At 40.0% G+C, this 25,508-nt stretch overlaps 3 protein-coding genes across 4 annotated transcripts; 1 reads left to right on the forward strand and 2 right to left on the reverse strand.

Moving 5' to 3' along the window:
• Positions 1–10,526: 10,526 nt before the first annotated feature.
• Positions 10,527–14,393, reverse strand: LOC129728373 (uncharacterized protein K02A2.6-like). The gene is made up of 2 exons (XM_055686811.1): positions 12,458–14,393; positions 10,527–12,409 (listed from the first exon to the last, which is right to left on the reverse strand). The coding sequence occupies exons 1-2, from the start codon at positions 14,391–14,393 to the stop codon at positions 10,527–10,529; spliced, it is 3,819 nt and encodes a 1,272-aa protein (XP_055542786.1).
• Positions 14,394–15,812: 1,419 nt separating this feature from the next.
• Positions 15,813–20,278, forward strand: LOC129730611 (diphosphoinositol polyphosphate phosphohydrolase 1). Its single transcript, XM_055690075.1, has 4 exons — positions 15,813–16,351; positions 17,526–17,849; positions 18,184–18,339; positions 18,402–20,278. The coding sequence occupies exons 2-4, from the start codon at positions 17,751–17,753 to the stop codon at positions 18,774–18,776; spliced, it is 630 nt and encodes a 209-aa protein (XP_055546050.1). The 5' UTR covers positions 15,813–16,351; positions 17,526–17,750; the 3' UTR covers positions 18,777–20,278.
• On the reverse strand, positions 20,276–23,587 carry LOC129730610 (tRNA (adenine(58)-N(1))-methyltransferase non-catalytic subunit TRM6). Of its 2 annotated transcripts, XM_055690073.1 has the most exons (3): positions 23,436–23,581; positions 23,338–23,358; positions 20,276–22,163 (listed from the first exon to the last, which is right to left on the reverse strand). In XM_055690073.1, the coding sequence occupies exon 3, from the start codon at positions 22,154–22,156 to the stop codon at positions 20,849–20,851; it is 1,308 nt and encodes a 435-aa protein (XP_055546048.1). In that variant the 5' UTR covers positions 22,157–22,163; positions 23,338–23,358; positions 23,436–23,581; the 3' UTR covers positions 20,276–20,848. The 2 variants fall into 2 exon arrangements, with proteins under 2 accessions (XP_055546048.1, XP_055546047.1); XM_055690072.1 differs by lacking the exon at positions 23,338–23,358 and having other exon boundaries at positions 23,436–23,587.
• Positions 23,588–25,508: the final 1,921 nt, after the last annotated feature.

Consider the following 25,508-nt stretch of genomic DNA (forward strand, 5'->3'; position numbering starts at 1 on the left):
TTTGAATATTTCCAGAAATTTGAGGATTCAACTCCAGTTATCAATTTCTATTCACTTTTCTCGTTTGAACTATTTACGTCATTTATTGTAGAAACACTTGCAAGTTCATGTCTCAGTTTTAAATATTGCTTCTCTTATCATGCTATTTCCATTACCAGTTTTAATTTTGCTTCTTCAATTCATCAGTACCTCAGCGTGATAATGAAATTCAAAGCAATATATCACATTTCGTTTTAGAGACCCACACTTTTTGGACGACTTCTAGTCCAAGTACCTACCTAAAAGTTACAAGCAGTAAACAACCTCATCTCAAAAACAAATATAAGGCGAACGATCGAGCAAAAGTTGCTGTTACATGGCTTCAAAACATGACAGCAACTTTTAAAAGTATTTTTGTGTGTTTGTTTTTTGTATCTCGCAAGCATCACGTTGGCAACTTATATGCTCCACCCACTAGATCTATTCAGTGAAGGTTAGGTTTTCAAATGCCGTTTACACGTTTCAACAACAAATCCGCGAATTACGTTGTTGGTGTGAAGATTTTTGAAGCAGCGAAGCAACTTTAGTTGTTGCTTGTTTCTTTACAATTTCATCGTAGTAACAAAAAAATTTTCTTAAAACCTCGGAATTTCATTAGTGCAACAAATGATCACAATTTATTTTTTTATTATGTTTTAATTGTTGCTTGGGAAGCTTCGTTTGACGCTTGGTAGGTTCCGAAAAACAAAGACCACTCTTCCGGGTGTCCGGTAAGGGTGAGAATGGGTTCAAATCCTGGCGCTTAGCGCTCCAGTCGTCATCGAAATCATCGGAGCTGTAATAGTCTTCATTACTTTCACCACCACTGTTGATATTCTCGAGGCGATCGAAATTTTCCCTCATAAGCTTGCCAGGCTTTGTTGCCTTCGGAGAATGCTTCGAAGTTTTAGTTTGGACGTCTTGGCATCCGTGTTTCTGCTTTTTAACCTTCGAATTCCCCTGAACTTCCACCTTTTCCGTCCGCTCCTCCCGCTCGGAGATCTTCTCACAATGCTCTCATCGCTTTCTTTTGATCGAAGTGGATTTGTTTGCATTTCCATTTCGCGCGAATCCCTAGCAGCTTCCAGCTGCTGTTCGCGCAAGATCCGCTTAAGATTTGACTTCCGAACATTTAATTAACGATTTGTTTTCGCCTTACATTTTATCAGTTTCTCAAACAGTCTCCTTCTTTCTAACGATTTTTATGCTTCCTAAACTCTCCTACTATTTCTTCTTTCCGCTTGTTTTTTTTCTTGTCATTGATTACATTTATAAGTGATTATATTCGTTTAATTTCAGATACTCATAAACAATTACCGTACCAGTCAACGCAACGTAACGGTAGTGGGGTAGTGTAGTCGGTTTCAGTCGGCTACAGTGTGCCTACTACCGTGCTGGATCGAAATCCGTACATCTAAGCACATGATAATCTTCGACGGTCAATATAAAATCAAGAAATCACATATTGCTTTAAACTGACATGTTTAGTTATAGGTCTACTTATATTTAATCACTATTTTCCAGCAAAATGATTAAAATCACTCCGAAACTAGAAAAAATCATGTTTAAATAGAACATGTTTTGAATCGAAATCCGTACACAGTTTTTTGTCTGAATCAAAACCCGTACACTTTTGAATCGAAATCCGCACACACGCGATATAGACTGGATCAAAGTCCATACAACAATAAATCATACTCCGTATAGATGAAGAAGTACAAAAATGAACATCTTTTATTTATAATTTATCTTTAAACTACCGAATAAGTATATTTTGAGGATCAACTGGCTCCTAAAGTTTCACACGGTTTTCTAATTTTTGATATCAGCTGAAATAGTGCAATTTTCGTAGCGTTTCGTAATAACTGGAACGCCGGAACCTCTCGAAGCTTCCCGGTACGACTTTCCCTTGCGCACCTCAGTCACAGCTCGTTTAAAATTGTTTGCCGTATATTTATACTTGTTTTCTTCCATTATATGCTGAAAACAAGAAGAAAGTTCAACAATATATGCATGATACACACGCTGTACGGATTTCGATTCAAGCAAATAACAAGCATCAAAATCCGTACGGCACAGTTTTTGTTGAATAATTACAACTTACACTATTTATTAGACAATATACAGCTCGAAAATAACAAAGACTTACCTTTTCCATCAATTTTAAAAAGATTCACAGAGTAAAACACTTATATCCCACCTGAAAATCGTTTATATCTGAAAAACGTTTCTTTAGTAAATTCTCTAACGATACAACGAAATGACAACTGAAACCGATACACGATTGATTTTTCATTTTTAATATTTTTATTTCATGGCCTACTGGCGCATAGTTTAATTTAACAGAAGGCCAACAACTCAACGGATATGTACATGTAACTATCATATGAATTTTCACTTTTGTAATGCTTAGAACTGAAGAAAAACATCAAGGTGTACAGATTTCGGTACTGTACGGGTTTCGATCCAGCACGGTATTTACATGATGATATTGAAAACGATTCAAGTTATGTTTTTTTGGAATCCCATGTTGAACAAATAAAGAAACTGCATTCGGTTGATCAAATTTTGAAAAAAAAAATGTTTTTCTTCAAAACTTGGCTCACTAAAATTGCCCTAACTCTTGAATTTCTCTATGAAATTACCTAAACCAACATATCATTGGAAAGGGAAAAAATGGGGCTTTCTTTTGCAAATATCAAGGTGGGTGATTCAGTTGTCAGTACGTACGCGTTTTTCAGGGATACGTCAAAACTTTTAATACAGCTAAAAAAAAATTTGAAAACCAAAATTTATATCATACTTATCGATTTAGGTACCAGGTTTATCTAAACCTCCTCAATTCACAAATTCTTTACGCCAGCGGTTAGCACCCATTACACTTTAAGCAATATTTTAATAAGAATAAGAAGAGTGAATAATTGAAACGATAGAATTACCACGTCAAATTCCATCCTCAAATCGAACCAATTTGCATGCAAGTGACAATTACACCTTTATTGCGTAACATTTTTTTACCTAACTGATTCTGATGCCGAGGGGTTTGTCGTTTACGTCTGCTCTAGCCGTACACTTGCTCTCGTCAGCTCAAAGCAACAGCGTTGAACGCGAGGCGGCGTTTTCCGATTCAGAAACACAAACACTTGAACCCACACGCGTCAATAGCGACACGCAGCGTAAGACTCGCGTGGCCAGGTGATATGCAAATTTCTACCAACTTGAAGCAGCAGCGGGTAGCAGCTTCATAATAATCACCTATAAGTTTCCTTCTTATCACATGAACGCAACGTGTGTTCCTCCCCTCACCGCACCGGACTTGCCCTGCTCCGGTCATGCAAGGTGTGTCTGCGCGTCTGCACCGGAATACGCGCTGTGGGGGAGGCGGTCGGTGGTTGGTTGGCTGGCTGGTGGTCATCCTGTCCAGTCCAGTCATGAGCCGAAGAGAGGCAACACGGCAACAGGGGTCCGCCAGGCTGCTGTTAGTTGATATTAGTGATAAATACCTGGCGCTGGTGGGAGAGCATCTGCTCTGTTTCCGGATGGCGACGACTGCCGCGCATTTCGTCGCGGTGCTGCCTGCTGCTGATTAAATGTGCCCAGATCGGCCCGTCCAGCACGGCAAATGTTGCGAACCAGATCATGGTGTTGCAAAGTATACACATAAAGTTGTTTGTAGGGGAGGTGGGCTTCATAAAACCTAATTTCAACAAGGTTATTAATTAAATCAATTTAAATGAAATGAAGCCGCTCGTTGATTACTGGCAAACCATAAGATCTACAACATTCCTTACGACTCAGAAGGTGCGTGTAAAATCCATCACCACCATCTTTCAGATAGTATCTCTGAAATTTAGAGTCGCTTACAGGCTGTTCCAGTTGTATTTTTATTGACTGCAGCGCCCTTAGTTGTCACATCGCGAAACTATCGATAGCATTTTGTTCCGAATGGCTCTTAGTGGTGAAAATGCCATCAAGGTTGAGACACAAATTCACTCCAATCTCGTGGAGAACCAGACACGGTATAAAGAAAGGATTCCAAAATTGCTGAAATTTTTAAAATCGACTATGAATACAGTACTCAAACGTTACCCGGAGACCCTTACCCGTCCCTATAAATGTTGGAGCCTCTAGTGAATGCAGAAGTGCGTCAAATGGCCACAGACTAAGCGCTTACCTGGTTCGTCGCTTCTACGGAAAAACTCACCTAAGTTTCTTGAAAAGTTATCTCTGCTAGGGGACACCAAAATTCACAGGAATGAATGGTTAAAAAGCTATGATCTTTCTTTTTTTTAGTTTGAACTTTAAAGCCATACTTGTTGACCAGTGTAATCTACAAATTTTTAGATATATATCAAGTATAAGCTGCAAATTTTTATCTACAACTGTTCAACTCCACAATCCCTTAAACATGCACTTAGGATCTACCGTTCGATCAATTCGAATGTTTCCATGCTTTGGAAGAAACAGGAAAGTAAAAGAGAGGATGGCAGTAATTATTTTTCGATGACACATTAATGTCAAAGCAGTTGTGTATTGTTGACTTGAGCAGCTTCAAAGTGGAAACGTGACGGTTATGCACGGACAAATCTTCCGATGTACATCGAATGATCATAACTGGTTAATGGATGCGAAGTACTTTGCTTGTCGCGCATAATGTTTCCATTAAAATATTGCTTATGCTTAGTGTGGAATATTTTGTTAATCAACGAAAGTGAAACGTTCGCTATAAAGCTCGTTTAGGCGTCTTACAAAGTAAAATCATTGTTAGTAGTCTGAAGTATATTGAATACAAGGGTTATTGTAGAAGAATATGAAACTCACGATTTTAGTTAAATAATTCGCCCCTGAATTTGACATTCTTCTTAAAATGCTTCACAAATACTGTTCCCAAAGTATTTCAGTGATAGGTTCCTCTTTGCAGATTCCCTCCCTAATTGAGTTAAATTTTCAACGCAGACATTTGTTTTATTTCACCTGTCAAAACCACAAAACATATAACAGAGATAGTCGTATTAGTCATTCACTAGTCCCACACCTTTCGAAACAAATCCTTTACGCAACGCACAATCTGCGATCCTGTCGCACCTGATATTTCGTACATCCCTGAATTTTGCTCTGAATGTATTTTAAGTACTCCCCTCACCTGGTACCCCTTGATCCAAAGTATCCACAGAGGACGACAGATCAGTCAGCGTGAGTGCTGCATTAAAATCGCGGGGGACTAGTTTTGCGCAATATCTCGAGAGAGAAGAAAAAATGCACTGCGTCTGGCATGACGGCCGGAGCCATGCCGTCACACAGATCAAGAGCAAACGTGGTCCAGCCGCGTCCGTCCATCGATAACTCTCTGCTTGCTTTCTGATGTGTCCCCTGTTGATCGGCGTGGGACAAGTTTTGTGGGGGCCCCACGTTCGGACCAAGCGTTACCCAAAAGCAGCCATTCACACCGAACGCGACAGCTAGGACTCCTCCAATAAGTAGTGCCAATTGCAGACCAAACCCAGACGAGCCCCGCGACGCGACTGAGATCTCTTGAGAAAGAGTAAAAAAACAACTAATAATATTAACCGTAGGTATCCGCTCCCACACTCTTATCAACGACATGTAAAATGCACATAAATAATGTATCGCCTGTCAGAGAGTGGTCTGTTCGCCGCTGTGGGACTGCAGTCAAGTATCTTCTGGCTTATATTGGCACTTTGCTAGCTTATTTTTTGGTTGGCGGGTAGAACAAGCACCGAACCTTCGAGGGTATTTAAGTTTTCGTTTCGACCTGTGAATCGCATGACGATTTGTGGGTGTTCAGTACAACTTGTACAAGAGCGTAAGCGAGAAAATTTATGCTTATTATTGAATTTTTTAAGAAAATGGTTGAAAACAATTCATAGTGTATACACGTTGTTATTAAAGGTGCATCGTATCATGACAAACATCCTTAACCATACACAAGCTAAGAGTTTTGGGGATCAAACCCGTTCCAGATAAAATAGGCAAAGTTCTGTTCGTACTTTTTTGAGCTAGGCATACTTAAGCAGAACTGTCGAAATCGTCTTAAGCTCATTCACGCGAGACTAGTGTAGTGAAACCTTAAAAAAAATTAACTCTGCAAAATGCAAAATTTGCATCGTGTTAGAAGAATTGTAATTTTTTACATTTCAAAAAGCTAATTTTTGAAATGGAGTCAGAAAAAATTAATATGTAAATCATGTTCTTTTTATGCATCGTTTTATCAAATATTCTACTTGTTTATGTAAGTTTTTTTATTTCTCTTATATAACGAAACGGTTCTATATACCTTAATATTACGTTCAAAAATAAATAAATAAATAAATAAATAAGGAGAACCCCTGATTTTAGCGAATACACCAAGGAACACCGGTTCTGCCCTAGAGCTCAAATGAAAAAAAAATAAAAGTCCTTCAACCATTTCTGTGAATTTTGGTGCCCCTAGGGAACATCCATAAATGACATAGCTTTTTTTTAGGTTTTTTTGATCCCCCCCCATCACCCATCATAGCATCTCGTCACAAAGTCAGATCCCCCCTCTAGATAATTACGTAGCTATATAATACCCTCCCCCTCTTATGCCATTTTTTTTTGCAAATTTTATTAAGATATAGGTGAGCATATGTATGAAAAGTAATGTATGTAGATATAATAAAAAATGTGTGAATAACGTAAATCCTTTTACTATTCGTTCTTTTAGATAAGTAATTGTATATTTCAGCTGCATTAAACAGCTTTTTTTTCCTGTATGGACTTCCTCACTGCGACAAGAATCGTTGATCTATTGTGAGATATGCCCGGAATTGCACAGCTTACTCTATAAAAAAATTCATTAAATAAAATTCCAAGACGTCCAAGCAAGAACAAAATTGATCGAAAATTCCGTGTAAATTTTCAAAGAGAATTGCGTTAAAAATCACTTGTATACTAGCGCCGCCTGGTGACCTTATCGCTACAATACATTTTTTTTGCTGGTGTATGAGGCTGGAGTCACTGATAGCGCTATCTGATTACGAATTGCTACCACAAAAATCTTTACACAAGTTTGGAACTCAGCTTGGAGTCTGTCTGCGGTGTGACCTTTGATGTACGTAAGAGTCGACTCTATTCCACTCGGTCCATGGATGAAGTGCACCAGCTCTGCAGTCTGTGTAGGGTCCGTAGGTCGTCTTTCACCTGATCGATCCACCTAGCCCGCTTTGCAACTCTCCGCCTCGTCCCTGACGGATTGGTTTCAAGAAACATCTTTTCCGGGCTGTCGTCCTACATCGTTACGACATGCTCAACCCACCGCAACCTGCCAATTTTAGCGGTGTGGACGATAGATGACTCCCTAAGCAGCTCATGCTCTTCGTGGTGCATTCGCCTTCTCCACGCTCCGTTCTTCATCTGCAGTCCACCGAAGATGGTACGCAACATCTTTCATTCGAAGACCGCAAGGCGTGTCGGTCCTCCACAGTCTATGAGTCATGTGTCACTCTATGTGAGGATCGGAGCGTCCTCCGGTGACCAAAATATGCACAATTTCCTGCCATAATGCGCCGATGAATTTTCCTGCTGGTATCGTTGTCGGCAGTTACCAGTGAGCCCAGGTACACGAACTCGTCGAGGTGGGAGGTTGGCACTGACTTCTCGTGAACTCCTTTCTTTCATATACTTCGCCTTCGATGCATTGATCGTCAGTCAAATCCATTTGGTCCGTGCCACAATGTCGATATCCTCGGCGAAGCCAAACAGTTGAACCAACTTCCGGAATACCGTGCCACTCGTGTTAATATCCGCTCTTCTTATGACACCTTTCAGGGCAATATTAAACAGCAGGCACAAGAGACCATCACCTTGGCCTAAACCTCTTCGAGTATCCAAGGAGCACAAGCATGTCCCCATCGATTGTGTCGTATGCCGATTAGAAATCGGTAAATAGATAATGTGTGTGCACTTGTATTCGCCGCATTTATGTATAATCTGCCGAACCGCGAATATACGATCCGTGATGGCGCGGGCACCCATTAATTCCGTCTGGTAGGACCCCAAGAACTGCTTCGCAAATGATGATATTCGACAACAGAATATTTGTGAGAGTACCTTGTAGGCGGCATTCAGCATAGTGATTGCCCGGTAATTGCAGCGCTCCATCTTGTCGCCCTTTTTGTAGATGGAACACACAATACCTTCCATTCACTCATCCGGTACTCGTTATTTATCCCAAATCTTGAGAACGACCCAGTGCACGAGTCTAGCCAGTGTTTCTCCACCGCATTTCAACAACTCACTGGAAAGTTGGGCCACTCCAACAGCTTTATTGTATTTCAGCCGGCCAAACTCCTCCTCCACCTTCAGGAGATCGGGGGCTGGAATCCTGTTGTATTCTACTCGTGCACCAAGACTACTCGTTGCCATACCGCCTCACGCTCTAATACACCGCCGTTCAGATGCTCATCGAAGAACTGCTTTCACCTTTCGATCAACCGATCAACCTCCTGCACTTATCGGCTTGCGGCACGTAGCCCCCGTAACGGCTGTTCAGCCTTTCGTAGAACTTCCGAGTGTCGTAAACTTGGTATACCTCTTCCATCGCTACGCGATCTCGGTCCTTTTGCTGGAAAGAAGACTTTTTTCGGAGAACTGAGCTTTGGCTTTTCCGTGCTCATCGGTATCATTCCACCTTCGTTCTTGTACGGTGTTGCAGCATCCTCAGCAGCTGTGTTCTTCTCCTCGACTAACTGCTTGTATTCGCCGTCAAACCAGCCCTTGTACCTAGTAGCGCTGCAGCAGTGCTACCTATGGCTAGGGATACCATCCGTCCTGATTTAGCAGGACATATCCTGATTTTGAGATCCTTTTTGGGTGTCCTGATTTATTTTTCATATTCTAGCATTTGTCCTGATTTTCTTAAGATATTCAACTTTAATTTGTGACAATAAGCAGAATTTTGAAAAAATGCGAGTGAACGATTATGTTTTCGATAGAGTCTCAGTGGAGTAACGAGAGAAATCATCTACTGACGCGCATAATAAGTCCGTCCTATTTGCATTTTAACCAAAACTGAGTTTCTTAGAAAAAAAAACATATTTACTTAGCAAAAGATGAACTCGACAGGGACAGGGAGATTGCGGGTTCAAGTCCCGTCGGGATGCGGTATATTTTCCCAAATCTGTATCATATTTCCAGTTCCCTACTGCACACATTGTCTGCTTGATGAACTTGATTGTTAACGGGTAAAAGCCGTTGTTGAAAATAGAAATTTAGTTCGAAAGACTTAGCCCTACGGAGCACCTTCCGTTGTTGTGTCGCACTTGCCAGCAGCAAACACGACTCAGACTGACTTTGGTCTCAATCGCACAGGTCTATAAGAGTTATCAGCGTCAGCTGACTCTTCTGTGTGTGATGAGACATTCCTTTCAGTCTATAAATAACGCCTGCACAGCAGTGTGTGTAGTTAGAGATGAGCAATTAAATAAGTCGACAGTGGAATGTGATACGCATATAGATTTTAGAACAGTACCACCGTTCCCCGTAGTTTAATTGGTCAAAAAACCATGGCGGGGACAAGGAGATTGCGGGTTCAAGTCTCGTCGAGATGCGATATATTTTTCCAAATCTGTATCATATCTCCAACTTGCTTGTTTTTCGCTTTCCCTACTGCATACATTGTTTGCTTAGTGAACTCGACAACTTTGTACTAAAAACTTCGAAAAAACTCCCCATCTTGCAAGAAGTAATGATACGAAATCTACTAAAGCGCATTTTGATGAAATTCGCCTGAGAAACACGTTAAATAAATAAATGAGTATTTTGGTGTATATTAAAGTGCAAATCAAATATAACGTGTTATATTTATTTACTCTTCGTAGATTAGAATTAGGGTGGATCAAATTTGCGCCGAAAAAAAGTGTCCTGATTTATAACTCCGACCAGATGGTATCTATTGTGTATCAGGGATCTCGGATATAAAAAACGATTTATAACTGCTTAGTTAAAACTTTACTTGCATCGAAAGTATTAAAAATACTATTAGACCGGAGCGACAAAGTAAGCGAAGTGTCTTTCGTTTCAAGTGTACATTAACTGAGAGGCAGTGATGCCAGGGGAATTTAAATTTACTTGTTCTAAAAAAGCTACATACACAACATTTCTTCTCTCCTTTCGGAATGGATCACCTAAGGCGAGTATCTGCATGGAGGATGGCGGTCTCTTGTCGAACGACGAACGATGAACGAAGAAGGGCTTGTTCCTGGAAGACCAGGGCTACCTGCCGGCGTGTGAAACTGCGGCGAGTCGTCATTGGTCGAAGCTGTCCCTGTGTTGTTTGGCGTCGATGGTATCACTGGAACTGTCACGTTACTACCGTAGAAATGAATACGTCTCGGTACATTCTGCTGACAAGAATTCGCCTCTGAGCTGATCTGATGTTCTTTAGATTCGTGCTGGAAACGTATCTGATCGATGTGACGCCTAAACCGTTTACCAGCGTATTCGATTTCGTAGGGCAAGTCTCCCAATTAAGCTGTCACTACACCAGGAATCCACTTGTCCATACGGCAATTACCAGAGAGAATATAAACTGGTTGACCTGCAGAGAATACACGAAATGATGGTTGGAAATTGGCTTGCTGTTTCGTTACGATTCGTTGCTGAAGATTTCCAGGTTTCAGAAGATCCAAACGCGTTCTGAGAATTCGCCCTGGAAACAATTTCGACGGTGCAACCCCAGTCGTCGCATGTGGAGCTAAACGGTACATCTGTAGAAAAATATTCAGGTTTGACTGCAACGTTGATGCTGTAGTTCCCATCGCTTTTAAAGCGTCCTTCGTCGTTTGAACGTACCGCTCCGCTTGACCATTTGTTGCAGGGTGATACGGCGCCGAAAGCTTATGATATTTCACTCCACATTTCTGCAAAAACACCTTGAAGTCTGTCGCAGTGAATTGCGGACCATTGTCCGAAACTATAGTTACAGGCACTCCGAAACTTGAAAACAACTCGTCCATAATTCCAATTGTTGCTGCTGTTGTGGTTGATTGGGTTACCTTTACTTCCAACCATTTGCTATACGAATCGACTACGATCAGCAACATTGAACCTGCTACCGGACCTGCATAATCAATATGTATTTTTTCCCAAGGACCTTTGGGATACTGCCAATGATGTTCACTAAATTTCGGTGGAGCATGAGCCTGACGAGAACACTGAGAACTCGATTTTACTTGTTTTTCGATGTCCGCATCAATTCCGGGCCAGTAAACAAACGAACGAGCGAGCCCTTTCATTTTGACAATCCCTAGATGTGCTACATGGAGATCATTCAATACAGACTGGCGAAAAACTGATGGTATCACCACCCTATGCTCGAACAGTAAACAATTAGCAGCGAGCGAATACTTCACTTCTGGGGCTTTGTATCCAGCTCGCAATAAATCGGTACCGGCTTCTAACAATTGAACAATTTTACCAAGACTAGGATCTTTGCGTGTTTCTCGGGCTATTTGCTCAGCATTTATCGGTAGTTGTGCGATTTGATGCAAAACAAAGATTTCGAATTCGTCCGCACCAATACTTCTTCCCTCACGAAGACACAAATTGTTAACACCATCGTCGTTTCGCTTAATTCGAGAGCAGTAATCTGCATTTACATTTTCTTTCGTAGATTTGTGCACAACCTCAAAATTGAAATTTGACAAATAATCAGCATAATTTGCCATTCTGCTGATACACAGGGTAGGAAGCGATTTCGTAGGATTCAAAATTTGAGTCAACGGCTTGTGATCGGTGATTAGAGTAAACTGTCGAGCGTAGAGGTAATAAAAAAAAATTTTAACCGCCCACACGATAGCAAGGGCCTCTTTGTCAATCTGGGGATACCTTTGCTCAGTGGGAGACATTGATCGACTGGCGAAGGCTATCGGACGTTCTAAACCGTTTGATAGTCGATGCGAAAGGACTGCCCCTAAACCACTTTTGCTGGCATCTGTGGCTAAAAGCAAGGGAAGAGCTGGATCGTACTGCATAAGCACCTTCGGGGATACTAAAGCTGATTTGATGTCTTCGTACGCTGCAACCCGTTCAGGATTCCACTCAAAACTATCCTTCAGTAACATATCTCGTAAACAACGGGATCGTGCAGAAAGATTGGGAATGAACGAATTATAGTACGTTGCTTTTCCCAAAAACAGTTGAAGTTCATCCGGATTCGAAGGACGAGGTGCATCTCGTACAGCTGCTATGTGTTTATCTGATTTATGCAATCCACTTGCATCAATTTTATGACCCAAGCACTCCAAGGCCGTAGTGGCGAAAATACATTTAGTACGATTTAAACGTAAACCGTGATGTTTTAGTCTTTCGAAAACTGCTGTGAGAGCCGTCAGCAGGTTTTCGAAACTGTCTGCGAAAACAATAATGTCGTCAAAAAAGTTTATTACATTTGACAAACCTTGAAGAACAGTCTCCATTCGACGCTGCCAAATTGCAGGAATATTTGCCGCGCCATACACCGCTCTTGTCGGACGAATTAAACCATGTGTGGGTGTATTCAGTGTAAGGACGTGTCGAAACTCTGCATCTATTGGGAGGTGTGTGTAAGCATCCGTCACGTCCAAGTGACAGAACAAACAAGCTCCCTTCATGTGGTTGAAGATGGATTCGATCTTGGGAATCGGGTGTTCGTCGATAATCATCCGGGGATTTACAGTAGGCTTGTAGTTACCGGTGATACGCAGATTTCCATTTTTCTTCACAACAATGTGGGTGGGGGATGCCCATTCAGAGTAGTCGACTCTCTCGTAGACGCCTGTAGCAAGTTTCTTCTCGATTTCTCTTGCATACTGGCTTCTCAATGCCAGCGGAACGTCTCGTGCTTTCGCAAAAACTGGTGCTGTTTCGGGTTTTAGATGAACAGATGCGGGATGGCCTATTATTTTGCCTGGAGTATCGCTGAAAACATCGTCATAATTGATCAGCAGTTGCTTGAGGGCCTGATTCTGCTCAGTTGACAATGTGGAATCAGCAGGTAGAACAGAGTTTACCTGACCGGTTTGGGAAAATAACTTGTTCAAATTCACTTCATCCGTAAACTGGGAAATCCATTCCCTACCAAAAAGCGTATCGTAGTCTCCGGACACTACATACAAATCCAATCTGCGTGTTGTGTGACCGATTGTTACATCCACAGGGAGACGGCCTAAACACACAATTTGATGACCGGTGTAACTAGAAAACCGCCGGTCTGCTTTCTGTAGAACGAATGAATGTTTGATTGACCGTAGTTTGTTCTCACTAATTATTCCGCATGGGGCACCGGTGTCTACTTCCATTTTGAGGTTTTGTCCGTCAATGTTGAAGTCGATGATTTGCTTCCCAGATGAGGCGGAGGACTTAATTTTATTCAGCGACTGGATTATATCTACTTGCGCTGCAGGAAGAACTTCTGATTGCACCTGCGATGCAGTAACGTCTGCCATTCTTTGCTTGGTGGCTCTACAAACTTTCGATATATGCCCTGTTTTATCGCAATTGAAGCACTTCGCTTCACGAAACTTGCACTGTGTTCGTGTGTGGTTACCACCACATCCACTGCATGTGATTTGCCCTTGTGTTGGTTTCCCACCAATCTTATGCTTACGCTGCTTGTGTGGGTGTGACGAAGAGTAGCTACTGGAAGTTACTTTCTTTGTCTTTGGTGTTTCATAACCTAATTTGTTCGCCGCTTCGAACATCATCGATGGTCTTGCCGTTCTCACTTCTTTGGTCGTATTCCGTGTGGCTTCTAGGGTGTGTGCAACCTCAAATGCCGCCTTGAATGTTGCTGGTTTCTTGGCGATGATTTCGTCACACATGTCTCGCGATTCGAGGCCATGTAGAAGCTGTTCAATCAGCATTCGATCTAGGAATTCACCATATTCACAGTACGCAGCACCTTGTTTGAGACGGAGAACAAAACTAGAGATAGATTCATCTTTCTGCTGCACAATTTCCCGGAATTTTATGCTTTCCACGTACTTGTCTTTCGATCGGTCGAAATGATTGACCAAAGTCGTGCGAAGCTCATCGTACGGAATATCCACTGGATCACGCGGACTTACTAAAAATTTGATGGCATTGTTCAGTTCTGTGCCCATGTGCACTCGTGCATAATGTGCATATTGAGCTGCTGGAATATTGCTCAACTGTAGAGCCCACTCGAAGCGTTTGAAATAATCCGAGACAGAAGTATTCTCCGAAGAACGATATTCAGACACGGAAAACAAAGGCGATCTTACATTTGGTGCATCTCTGGCAGGATTCGCTGGTCCCAATGTATTTTCAATGGAGGATTTTAGAGCGTCGGCCAGCATCCGCGTTAGAGATTCCATTAGCTCTCCGGAAGCCATTTTGCTTTTCGCGAAACCGGAACGAACGCGTCTTACTTTCGACCGGAATGTTTCGCTCTTTAATCTCACTTCTGACACCAAAATTTATTGTGTATCAGGGATCTCGGATATAAAAAACGATTTATAACTGCTTAGTTAAAACTTTACTTGCATCGAACGTATTAAAAGTACTATTAGACCGGAGCGACAAAGTATGCGAAGTGTCTTTCGTTTCAAGTGTACATTAACTGAGAGGCAGTGATGCCAGGGGAATTTAAATTTACTTGTTCTAAAAAAGCTACATACACAACAGTATCCCTACCTATGGCTGATCGGCTACTCCTCCAGCTTTTTCAAGAATAGCTGTCACGCAGTTGCTCGATATTTAATCGCGGCGTTCGACTTCGGCATATGTTATACACTGTCGAAAGTTTTGAGTGCAATGAACACAGCTACTAGGTAACGCTACTAGGTAATGGACCGAATATATTCGTACTACGGTAAGTGCGAACGTTGATGATGTCGGAGAAGAACCTGCCGTCGATTAGAACGTGGTCGATTCGATTCTTTGTCTGTTTCGGGGGATCTCAGGTTAGATTTGTGGATATGTTTGCGGGGGAACCAGGAGGCCGCAAAGATTACACACCGATGACCGTTTTTACTAGACACGACGTGCAAGCTATCTGGCCCGATTACCGGTCTGTACAATGCCTCCCGTCCTACCTTAGTGTTCATGTTCCCAATGACATCTTTCGCGTTCCGTCGCATGCAGCTATCATAGACCTGCTCAAGCTGCGTGAATTAGGGGCAAGACACTGTTGATATATTGCGGAATAATTTCAATATTTCATATTACAAAGTATTTATCGTTGCATTTTTGGGCACCCCTTTATTTGTATCATAGCTCATTGACCAATTCTATACACCAGGTTCCCGTTATAACAGTTTAAATTGGTTCCCGAAACCAGTCCGCCATATAGTCTGGCGGAGTGGATTCGGGAACCAATTTAAACTGTTATAACGGGAACCAGTCAATGGAAATTCAATACGACTGGTTCTCGTTATAACAGTTGAAATTGGTTCCCGAATCCACTCCGCCAGACTAGTAAAACGAGTAAAACATACAGTGACAAAATAATAAAATAATAGAAACGGGTACATTTTTAGGACTCAATTTCGAAAAGATATCGAACAGTTTTAATTCATGATTTAAAAACCGAAAACCAACGACATAAAATTTTTGAAAATCACGTTTTTCTCAGAAACCGCAGCTCATTCAGATATTATAAACTGGTACATATAGCTAACAACCTACCCAACTTACCTACAAAGAGTCCTTATTGTACTGTGCGTTGCGAACTCCGACAATAGCACAATAACGGATATAATAATGTTGAAAATAATATTAACAGTGTATTTTCAAGCAGCTGTCAATGTCAACTGACGTCCTGTCGACGGCAAACGGAACGAATAAACGACGGAGAAACGGACGGTGTTTGTCTGCTCGATCATTTTGTGTGTGTGCTTTTCTTCATCGCCGCCGAAATAATTGCTAAATACTCGTTTCACTATTGATAGAAGTAAAAAGCACCTTTCCAGCAACAAATCTAGCTGCTTTGAAGTTGCAATAAGTGAATTTAGAAGCCAGTTTGCTCTCATCATCTGGGTGTTATTATTGGTTCATCTAGCTTCCGGAAGTGCGTTTTCCGGTGAAAGTTAGTGACGCTTAATCAGCACAACTTCCGCCAATTTCGCAATAGCATTCTTCTCAATTCCATTTTGGAGCGAGCCTAAATAATAGGAATCCTGTAGAAACACTCGAGACACGAGCGGAAAGGAGCAGTTCTCGGCCAGAGATAACCTTCAAGATGGATGCTTTGCCGGGACCTGCCTGTATTACTATTAACAAACCGAAAGCGGTCACACGTAGCTAGCTGCGCTGTTTACCTACCAAGTAGACGCAAAGTTTTGTCTAGGTGGTAAGTAAATACGAAACAGGGTGCTTAAAAATCAATTCTTGTTAATACCGGGTCAACAGGTGCAAATCAATGACTGATCGTGTACTGGCATAGCAAAATGTCGCTTTTATTTATCTTTCATTTTGGTGAAGTTAATCGAACGAAAAACAGCATCATTCAGACCTGTTTGTGTAGCAAATAGTGCATGATGTTCGAAGATACATGAACAAAAAAACAGTATCCTCAATAAGCATTACTCGAAATTTGTTGTATGAGGATAAAGCACTTTGTGATATATTTTGTTACAAAAGAGGCTTCACTGACATTCGTTAGAAATACCTATGTTGCATCACAAGCGAGAGGTGTGTTAAGAATAACCTTAAGATAAAGCAGCAAAAAGAAAAACAAGAAGATAGCTTTTACAGTAACGATTTTGCTGAGCTGTGAAAGCAAGGTGCAGAAATCAGCTGACGCTTTCACGTCGTGACGGACGATGCTTTTCAGAACAGCCGTCGATGTTGACTGAAATGATATATGTACTAGCTTACGAAAATAACCGGCAATGATTGTTTGTTTGTAGCCTTTAATCTTTTATCTTCAAAAAAAAAAGATAGTTGTGATGAAAACTATCGAACCGTTGTGCTTATTGTTAAAATTTTAATGTATATTTTGAAATTGCTCAGTTAATTTCAAAATTTCACGCTTTAAATATGCTACAGCAACTTTTAAAAGGTTGGGAAATTCTAATTTTTTTGGAAACATTTTCTATAATCATATATATGATTCAACTTTTTAAAATGCTCAACAACTGAGCAGTGATGCTCCCGAATATAATAGAGCTTAACAATGTCTGTTAGAATTTTAACAAAATCGTATCAGTTATTTTTGTAAAAAAATCTCATTCTTTTTTTCAATTTTGATCTACCAAAAAAAAGTTTGTTACTTTGCGTAAGATTTGTCCAGAAGCAATCTACACTAATCAATCATAAATACGTGTTCGTTATTCGATGAACGTTGTGGAATACAAATTTATGGGCATAACAATCATGCGGTTTGTTTGGTCCAAAACCTACGTACTAAACAAACAAAAATATGCTGAAATGTTATGAGTCAGCCTGATGACTAACTTTCATATTGTAAATATATCACAGAAGTTTAATAACCTTCATCTTGTCTCTACTGTTCTCTTTCGCAGTTTTTAGAGGAAGCCAAATAGTGCAAGTAATATTTTATAGTTTTGTGTTTTCCTATCAACGACAACGTTTTACACCTGTGAGTTAAATCACTGAACTCACCTAGAGATTCCAACCAATCCCAGTGAGGTTTGTGCACATTTCTGAAAGTGTTTAGTGACGGCGGCCACAGAGTAATTGAGCACGAATAATAACACCCCCTGCACTGTATTTTTAACACCGCCAAGATGGTGAAGGAAAAGCCGAATTCAACCAGAATCTACGATAAGGATGGCTATCGGCGCCGAGCTGCCTGCATCTGCGTACGATCTGAAGCGGAAGCTGAAGTAAGTGTCTGTGTCTTCTAAATCAAATATTTAATTTACTTGATGGGATGCATTAGTATTTCTCTTTATCCTAAAACCACCAACCCAATTATGCAACTGCTGCAACAATATAACTTTCATTTTGATTTTTTATCCACGTCGCATTCCATCAAAGATCGTTTGGAAGAAATGTTGAGAGCAAGAACATAAATAAGCTACATTTACATTTTATCAAGAAAAGAGTTCTCTCAACTAAGCCTTGAAAGAATATCAAATTTTGCCTTGAATGCTTTTAAACCTTCTTAATATGTTAGTGAACGATTCGAATAATTATATGAGAGTATCATCTTTGCAGGTTTTATTAGTAACATCGTCTCGCCGTCCTGAGTTGTGGATAGTACCGGGAGGAGGAGTTGAACCAGAGGAAGAATCATCATTGACAGCGACGCGCGAAGTTCTCGAGGAAGCAGGAGTTCTCGGCCAGCTGGGTAGATGTCTAGGAATTTTCGAAGTGAGTGCAATCTTGCGAACAAAACGGACTAATTTTGTAACCATAATCGCGTTGAATTACAGAATACTGAGCACATGCACCGGACCGAGGTCTTCGTCATGGTTGTTACTCAAGAGTTAGAAGAATGGGAAGACTCGAAAACGATCGGTCGTAAACGGCAATGGTTCTCGATTGAGGAAGCTCTCACGCAGCTGGCTCTCCACAAGCCAACCCAGCGCCATTATTTGCAGCAGCTGCGTTACTCGAAAAACAACTCATCATCGACCGAGAACTGCATACACGTGGTAAGTGATGAGGCAGACGACGAGCTTGAAGGAGAATCCACCGGTGTGGCGAAAGGAAATAGAACCCCACCAGCGTCGATCACAACAGAAGAAAGAATGGAAGAAACAGACGGCACGGATCATCCGGAAGTACCAACGGAAGAGAGCTCTTAGGTTGATTTGATAAGATCGCTTTGGATTCTGGTATGGCAATCTGCTATAAGAGAAAAATTTCCGCTTAATGTTGCCTTCACTTCCGCCCTCTTACAATACGGATCAAACGTCCCACACCATTGATAGCCATTTGAGATCACCATAGTTAAGTGCATCGTGTTGCGTTGAAAACCGCGTCCGTAGTCAAATAAAAAATCTTGAACTTTGATCAAGTTCTTTAACCGATTCAACCCTACCCAATAGTTTATCTAGGGATTTTGTTTAGCCACCGACAACCATGAGCTGCAATTCGTCAAGAAAATCTTCATCAACGGCGGACAATGCTAGTTTTGAATTTTGCTTCTACACAAACCTATGAATGGTGGCTCAACATTTCATTGAACATCAGCTTTATCAAAGAATCTGGACCATTAAATTATACAGTTTATTTTATGTCGCAGGAAAGAGGGAAAAGAGCTATTTCGGAAAGCTAAACTATTTTAAGTGAAATGATGTTTTCAAATCCCAGTCCGTACTCAGCCACACGATAAGTCATTTGATCTAATCGATCTGCAAAGTAGTGATGTAGGTATATATAACATTTCGCCGAAAGCCGTTCAATTGCTGGATATATAATGCGCTGCGGTGGCAATTTGATTTTCGATTATTTCCCTAAATTGTTATGTAACGAAAGAAAAAGATTAACAGTAATTGCTTTTCTGATAAGTTAGAATGTATTAATTAATTATCTATGTGGAAAATCTAACACACTGGGTTTCGCGAAATGTCATAAATACAAGCTATTAAACTATCTTGAAAAATACACTTGTATGTATTCAACAACCCACGATGAAGTCATATTACAAATAACCTAGAAAGAATAATAATACGATACTACCTAAAACTAATACGGAGGCAAGAATAAAGTTTAACGCTTTCTAATCAATTATGTGTACATTAGCTAAACCCGTAAGAATCAAACTAGATGAGCAGCTCGGTGGTAACTGACTAAACTGACACAGCGCCAGCCTGCCTGTTATACATATTTTTTCACAGCCAGAACTCAAGTTTTGCTGGATTACGATTAAACAGTAACTCTGTCCATGAATTTATATGCATTCATTCCCTCGTTTGCTGAGATTTTCTATCTTGACAGGACAGATTTTGAACAGCGGAAATGCAATTATTCGCTCCATGAGTTGGTTAATGTTCTACTCATCGCAAGGTTCAGCTTGGAATAGTTATCAAGTGGAAATGTTGAGATCAAAAAGTGATGCTACCAACTACAACGTAGAAAGCGGTCAAAATGTGCTAGAATAAACATATGAGTCGTGCAGGAAACAACGGAAAGTAATGAACATTAGAATTTCTAAATTTTACTTTGAATACTTATACGAATAATACATTATGATAATTTATATGACAGCGATAAGTGTAATTATTGTCAAAAAGGAAACTAGAGAGCAAAAGGAAATTCTTTAAGCAAGAAATGCATGAAATGTATTTGAATTTATTAAGAAAAAGTTTATTTTTTTATTTGTCCGATATAAGCTACCCGATCCGAGTCTAATCGTTGAAAGTTCGAATCTGTTATTAAATTGTCTGTTGGATCATACGCACCTAACAGTTATATCGTATCTATGAAATCTGTCGTTGATATAAGCGAAGCTCCATTGACGTGTAACGGAAGAGACGCAGCTTACGACCAGGTATTTGTCGTATTTGTATACAAGCGCTACGTGATTTTGCTGTATTTTAGTAGACTGATTATAACAAAATTGGGGTAAAATTTGTGTTTGGTTTACGAATAGCCGATTTGTTTCTAAAGCAGGTATTAGACGAAGCAAATATTTGCTATTTTTGGTACGATTTTTATTTGCACAAAATAAAATCTGTATTGAAAAATAGCAAATATTTGCTTCGTCTAATACCTGCTTAAGTCATATTTGTCACTCTGTCTCGTTATCTCATTAACTTTTTAAAAAAGATCAAGTGAAATCAGTGAATATTCGGAAATTGAATTTACTAAAATTTGCTTAGTAAGTTTAAAATCTGTTTCCATGTTTCATAAATTTAAAAAAAGTCTACATCAACTACCGAATAGTATATCCAGTGAGTAAATATCCACTATTTGCAGACATCGTAACATCAGGATGAGTACGATTGGGCAAAATTTGATAGGGTCTCATCCAGTTCGACGTAACTCTCAGATATGTTACGCTGGCACTAGCCTTCAACTCTGTATAACATTCGAGCATTATTTCCTTTACCGTGGAAAAAACAACGATCGGTCGGCTGGGTTTTACGAATGGCATTAACGATTTGATAATATTGTAAGGATGTTCTTTGGCAACAATAACCAGTGAGTCAAACTTTTCCTTCATCAATTCACAACCCGCAGCGTTCTCCAACTCCCACTGTTGTTTTCTAACCTCAGCGAGTTTGAGTTGTTTGGCTTCTGGACCATGATCTTCAGTTGAATCATTTTTTCGCTTTTCACCCGGTTCAGTTAATGAACTGTTTTCGCAATCGTTTTCTACTAATTTTATTTCAGTATTTTCTGTGAAAATACATCCATCATTATCCTTTCTAGTTTCTTGATAATAATGTCTAAGAACCGAATAAATGTTAACAGAAATACATCGGCTTAACTGTTCAGCAGGATATCCCATTGCCAATAAAGCTTGTTTTTGAGCTACGTTCCCTGGATGCAAATGGGCAAGCTTCGCTTCGGTGTTCACCCCAAGTGAGTTCAGAAATGCGGCTGGCAATAAACCATTGGTACCAGATTCGTACAAAAGAAAATTTCCTACACCGCAAATACCGCTGTACGAGATTATCTGCGACAATGTATCAAACCTGACGCCTAATATTTTATCTGCATCCAAACGCCAGTAAATATCTGCAATCAACCTAATAGTCGGTCGCTTAATTTGAACATACTCAAAGTATTTTTTCTCCTTTCGTTTCAAGTATTTCTCTTGGGAGTACTCTGTCTTCGCTGCGAAACTCTTCGAATTTTCCACCAATTTTCCGATTACCTCCGAAGAGGACTCACACTCCTCTCTCAGCTTAAGGATCTCCTCGGTCGTTAGATTTTGCGTGTTTCGATCGTCCACGATGTTTCGATTGTCCGTCCCACTTTCCTTAATGAGTAACTGTTTCAAATTTCGAATCTCCGAAGCCGTGGCGATCGGTTCCAGCACGTAAAAGCGTTTATTACGTCCCTCCTTTGGCAGCAGCTGGAACGTTGAATGGTAAGGATGATTCTCGGCACAGCGAAGTTCGATTTGGTCTTTCCCCAAATGAACAACAGTGTCCAAATTCGAAAACTTTTGTAGTTTAGTGTACTTTTGCCGTTTTATCACTAGATAATCGCCAACCTTAATGGTATCTGCCATGGTTTTCCTGAGAACAAAAAAACAATAACTAAATTTGACCGAGAATTGCAGGTACCAATCTGAAGATTCGGAATATTTTTATAATTTATATTTTTTGAAGTAGAATACTTCTCTCAGGAAGTTCGGCTATATAGGGATGTGAAATGAAAATCTAAAACTGAAAAAAGTGAGAAATACGTCCAATTGCAAATGCTAATAAATCGGTTAGTTTTCAATGGATTTCATTCGTTTTTGCAGCAATCGATTAGAAAATCTTCTAAGTTTCTTACCAAATGCATGAAATTGCAATTTTATTATTCGAACTATTGTACTATTGAAAATTCTTAAGCCTTGTCAAAACACAAAATTCGACCTCCGATTGGTCGTTATACGATTGCTTTCTTAAGCTCGATCGGCAGAGTTATGGACCTAGTAAATTGGGAATGCATCATTTGGCCTATATAAGAGCTTCATCAGATAATAAACAAACATTTCATCGGATATTAAATTGAACAACTGAAATTTGAAGAACACAAATGAATATTTGAAGAGTTAATATTTTCTCGTTTTGCGCTATAATCCAAAGTTAATTATCTTCATCTACATGCATACTCTGACTATTATTACGTGTTTGCGTCGCTTAGTGTTTGGCTACGGTTATGCAGAACGCAAATAACGGCACGATGCGATTCGGCAAGACGAAATGTGTTGAAATGTATAGCTCTACTTCGCCTTAAAAAGAGCTGTACATTTGACCACGGTAAGGCGAATCGCATCGCGTCGTCATTCGCGTTCTGCATAACCGTAGCCTTTGTTCCGTTCCCGTTTAATGATGTCGTATTAAATGTGCATATTACAATTCGGCAACACCTCAACTTCTCATTTGCACAAAATTTATAAATATTCAATGAACTTCATTCAAAATATCAAACAAAAAGAAATTACAATACTGCCATTGAACGGTCAACGTTTATATACTAGAAAAAATGACTGACACGCATGAAGCCGGGTTATCTTTCTTGTAAAAGTATTCTACTTCAACCTTGCGTCGTGGCTTTGCATACAACCTTCCTGTGATTTTTCATATTTGACCGGTCATTTATACATCTAATTTTTTTAGAATTATGAACAAAAAGTTAGATCCAATATTGTGTAGTTGTGAACAGCTATATATTCGGAAATACTACACAAAAACTGGTTACCGGTACAATATATTGCCAGCTCTTTGAGAAGAGATATGAAAGCAAAAAAAGATTTCCGTTCGATTTTTACAAACAATAAAACTACTGGTCCTACTTACTGAATGAGAAATTAGCCTGAAAAGAATACTTGATAATATCAAGCCACTACTACTTATTTCTCGTTATTAAAGGGAAATCGGTTTCCACGTGAAGAAGTAGCCGAATGATGCTGCGGCAACATTTAAGCATAAACATTGTTTTGATTACTTCATGCTTTCATGCTATATATACTCTGACATCAAGTTGACGTTTACCCTGCCAACACTGCTCAGGTAGACCCAATGACCTAACAGACTGGCATAAAACCACGCATACAAGTAGAAGCACTGAAGGGAACATTCGTTTATTACACAACGCGTTCAAGTGCGGATATTGGGTTGTTCAGCTACTGTCTATTTCATTGCTACTTAGACTTTCTACCTGCTATTCATAGACGTCAAAAATATTCACCCACCTATAGTTGTTCTACCACAATCACTTTGAGCTGATAAACAAAATCAAAACAAAACAATGTCCAATGTCCTTTAAACTTTCGCCTTTGAACCAGCAGAAAAATGATTCGTCACGGCTATTTACTGCTTTCCTGCCACTGCTCCTGCTGATGTTGCTGCAATCCAGGGTAGAGAGTAGTGTGAACTGGGTTTGGTGTGACAAAATTATTTTACTGTGAGTCTATTCCGAGGTAAAATGCGCAATATTCACGGATTCCTGATTTTTATATAGGTACAGTCAAGGATGGAAAAACTCGTATCGCATAACAATCATTTGGGTTTCATTTCTGAACGTGCTATTTATAAGCTTTCAATCCTAGCAAACCATCGCTATTGAAAGTTGCACATTCTCAAGCTTGCAAGAGACAACTTAGAGCAAAGAAATATATGGTAGCTTTCTTTGATGATTTTGTTTCAGTATTGCCTGCTTTTGGCGGAGCGAGCAACATATAGCAAGTGTTTCCCGAAAGAATCGTAAACGATTGCACTCAAGCGATCGCAATGATTCTTTCAAATGTTGGTTGCTTGTAGGCGTAATTCGGCTACTGCACGTCGTGCTTTCACCGTGATATACCACGATGATTCTTGGTGATTTCATGTATCAGATACTAATGCACCATGCTACAATTTCCGTAAGCATTGATGATACCTATTTGCTCCGGCAAGCAAACAATTGAACGCAATCTAACGTTCATTTGGATTCATAATTTTGTATCACTGGCGATAATATCTCAAAGCTTCTCGCGATAATGTTGAATGCAAGTGAACTTGAATACAATAAATACTATCGTGTTTGAATCATTCAGTCTCCTTCTATGGTATTCGGAACTCTTAAGCCTGTAGTACACTCACATACATAAGACATACGTAACACTGGCGTTTTTTCTGGTACACGTTGCCCCATAGTACTTCGTACCTCGCCTTGTCAAACTGCTCGATAAATAAAGAACAAAATGAATTTTCTTTTTCTCGGCCATATCGAGCCCCAAAGAAAATCCCATAAGGAACTGTCAAAAAGTTATTCACAAAATCAACGCAGCATTTTTCGAGTAGGAACGAGACAAATGCAGGGCTGCGCAGATACACTGCCTTCAAAAACAACTCAAACAGAGGTTTTTTTACAGAGGTTGTTACTTTCGAGTAGTTCATTTTGTACCAACTTTTTTGGAAGATTTCTTCCTGAGTTTTACGTATGTCTTATGTATGTGGTACACTCTTTGACCAAGCGTCAAATATTTGTCATTTTTCGAAAGATAAAAATTTGGTCAAAGATAATTAGTTGTCACTCTCCAATTTTAACATGGGGCAAACACGGGCAAACAACAACCATGATGTCAAATAAATTTGACCATCATGTCAGAAGGTCAAATATTTGACCATTGGTCAAAGAGTGTAATACAGGCTTTAAGCCTGTATTACAGGCTTTAAGCCTGTATTACACTCTTTGACCAAGCGTCAAATATTTGGCACTTTTTGACAGATAAAAATTTGCTAAAAGATAATTGTTTGTCACTCTCCAATTTTAACATGGGGCAAACACCAACCATATTGCCATATTTACTGCTTTTCTCTTTGCGTATCTCTTTATAACACAGTCTCTAGTTTTATGTTGCATGGTAAACACTTCCTTCTAATTTGTAT

This window comes from Wyeomyia smithii, chromosome 3 (assembly GCF_029784165.1).
Source record: "Wyeomyia smithii strain HCP4-BCI-WySm-NY-G18 chromosome 3, ASM2978416v1, whole genome shotgun sequence".
Taxonomy (NCBI): domain Eukaryota; kingdom Metazoa; phylum Arthropoda; class Insecta; order Diptera; family Culicidae; genus Wyeomyia; species Wyeomyia smithii.

Bases quoted from the DNA above. Each gene is read 5' to 3' on its own strand.
- LOC129728373 (XM_055686811.1), bottom strand. From the start codon at position 14,393: ATGGCTTCCGGAGAGCTAATGGAATCTCTAACGCGGATGCTGGCCGAC. The intron at 12,410-12,457 runs GTTTGTCAAATG...TTGTTTTCGCAG, and splicing joins AATGGAGACTGTTCTTCAAG to ACAGTTTCGAAAACCTGCTG.
- LOC129730611 (XM_055690075.1), top strand. From the start codon at position 17,751: ATGGTGAAGGAAAAGCCGAATTCAACCAGAATCTACGATAAGGATGGC. The intron at 17,850-18,183 runs GTAAGTGTCTGT...TCATCTTTGCAG, and splicing joins GATCTGAAGCGGAAGCTGAA to GTTTTATTAGTAACATCGTC. The intron at 18,340-18,401 runs GTGAGTGCAATC...GTTGAATTACAG, and splicing joins GATGTCTAGGAATTTTCGAA to AATACTGAGCACATGCACCG.
- LOC129730610 (XM_055690072.1), bottom strand. From the start codon at position 22,156: ATGGCAGATACCATTAAGGTTGGCGATTATCTAGTGATAAAACGGCAA.